At 38.4% G+C, this 1,172-nt stretch overlaps 1 protein-coding gene across 1 annotated transcript in view; it reads right to left on the bottom strand.

Annotated features, from left to right (window-relative positions):
* Positions 1–1,081: 1,081 nt before the first annotated feature.
* The window catches only part of ccser2a (coiled-coil serine-rich protein 2a), a 29,265-nt gene continuing 29,174 nt past the window's right edge, over positions 1,082–1,172 (bottom strand). Inside the window, exon 9 of the mRNA XM_020600877.1 lies at positions 1,082–1,090. Coding sequence (XP_020456533.1) covers positions 1,082–1,090 — 9 coding nt within the window. The remainder of the gene's footprint in view (positions 1,091–1,172) is intronic.

The raw sequence follows: 1,172 nt of genomic DNA, 5'->3' as shown, positions 1-1,172 counted from the left end.
ATAATCACTAGAAATCTGTATCCCTTGCCTTTCACACTGCACAGTATGTTCCTATTAATCCCCTTCTTTCATCAAAGCAGAGGATCATTATGATTATAGGAAATAATTTCTCCCTGTCCTTGTTCATTCTGTTCCTCCTTTCGCTTTGTAGGATCTGATAAAACTGGAAGGGCTGTAAACAAAAGATAATGGAAGACATTAGTTGTACTCAGACATGCTTAACTATCTCAGATCTGTGAGGAGCGATCCCTCCTCTGATACGCTTCCTGAGGTTTCTCCCTTTGTTTCTTCTTTTATTTTCCAAGGGCGTAAAGGTAGAGGGTGCCGTTTGTTCCACAGATTATAAAACCCTTTGAGAAAAAAGCGTGATTTTTACAAGCTGCCAATTCTCTTAGCAATGATCTTGTCTTTATCTAATTTCATTAATGTCTCATTAAGAAGACGCTATACTTAGTACCTTTAAAACAACAGATACCAACAGTAAAAACAACTCACATACAAACATAAGGCAGGAGCACAGTTTATATCTGGAATTACATCGTTACACTCAAAGTATATTTCCCACAGTCCCTTTCTCGAACGTTTCACTTGTGTCAGTTCTGGTTACACCTACCGTAATTTCCAGACTATAAGCCGCTACTTTTTTTCACATGCTTTGAACCCTGCGGCTTAAAGAATGATGCGGCTAATTTATGGATTTTTATGGGGTAACGAGCTTCATGCCACCAATACATTTAGCCTCGTCACATCAGACCAATGAAATTACCGAACAGGTCACAGTGGACCAATGAAACTGTTCGAATTAAATCAAATGCACTCACACTAAATTCTTCAGATCAGTCATTTTGCGCTTCATGCACACACCCTCATCATGGAAAACACACGAAGAAATGCATATGATACAGCTTTCAAGTTAAAGGCGATCGATCTGCCTGTCGAAGAAGGAAATAGAGCTGCTGCACATAAGCCTGGCATCAGTGAATTGACTTTAGTGGTTTTAGTGCGCAGGAGGAAAATGAAGATAGTGATCAATGACTTTTCTGGCAGGCTACTGTATTTTTTATTTTTTTAACCAGGCGTGTTACAGGCACTGTTCGGAAAAAGCATTTATTTAATTAAAAGTTAGCTTATAGACAAGTGCGGCCTATATATGTACAAAAAATAAAATTTCT

The sequence above is a fragment of the Monopterus albus genome, unplaced genomic scaffold (assembly GCF_001952655.1).
Source record: "Monopterus albus unplaced genomic scaffold, M_albus_1.0 scaffold3.1, whole genome shotgun sequence".
Taxonomy (NCBI): domain Eukaryota; kingdom Metazoa; phylum Chordata; class Actinopteri; order Synbranchiformes; family Synbranchidae; genus Monopterus; species Monopterus albus.
Note: the sequence above shows the minus strand (reverse complement) of the source record. Positions and strands in the feature narration are given on the sequence as shown.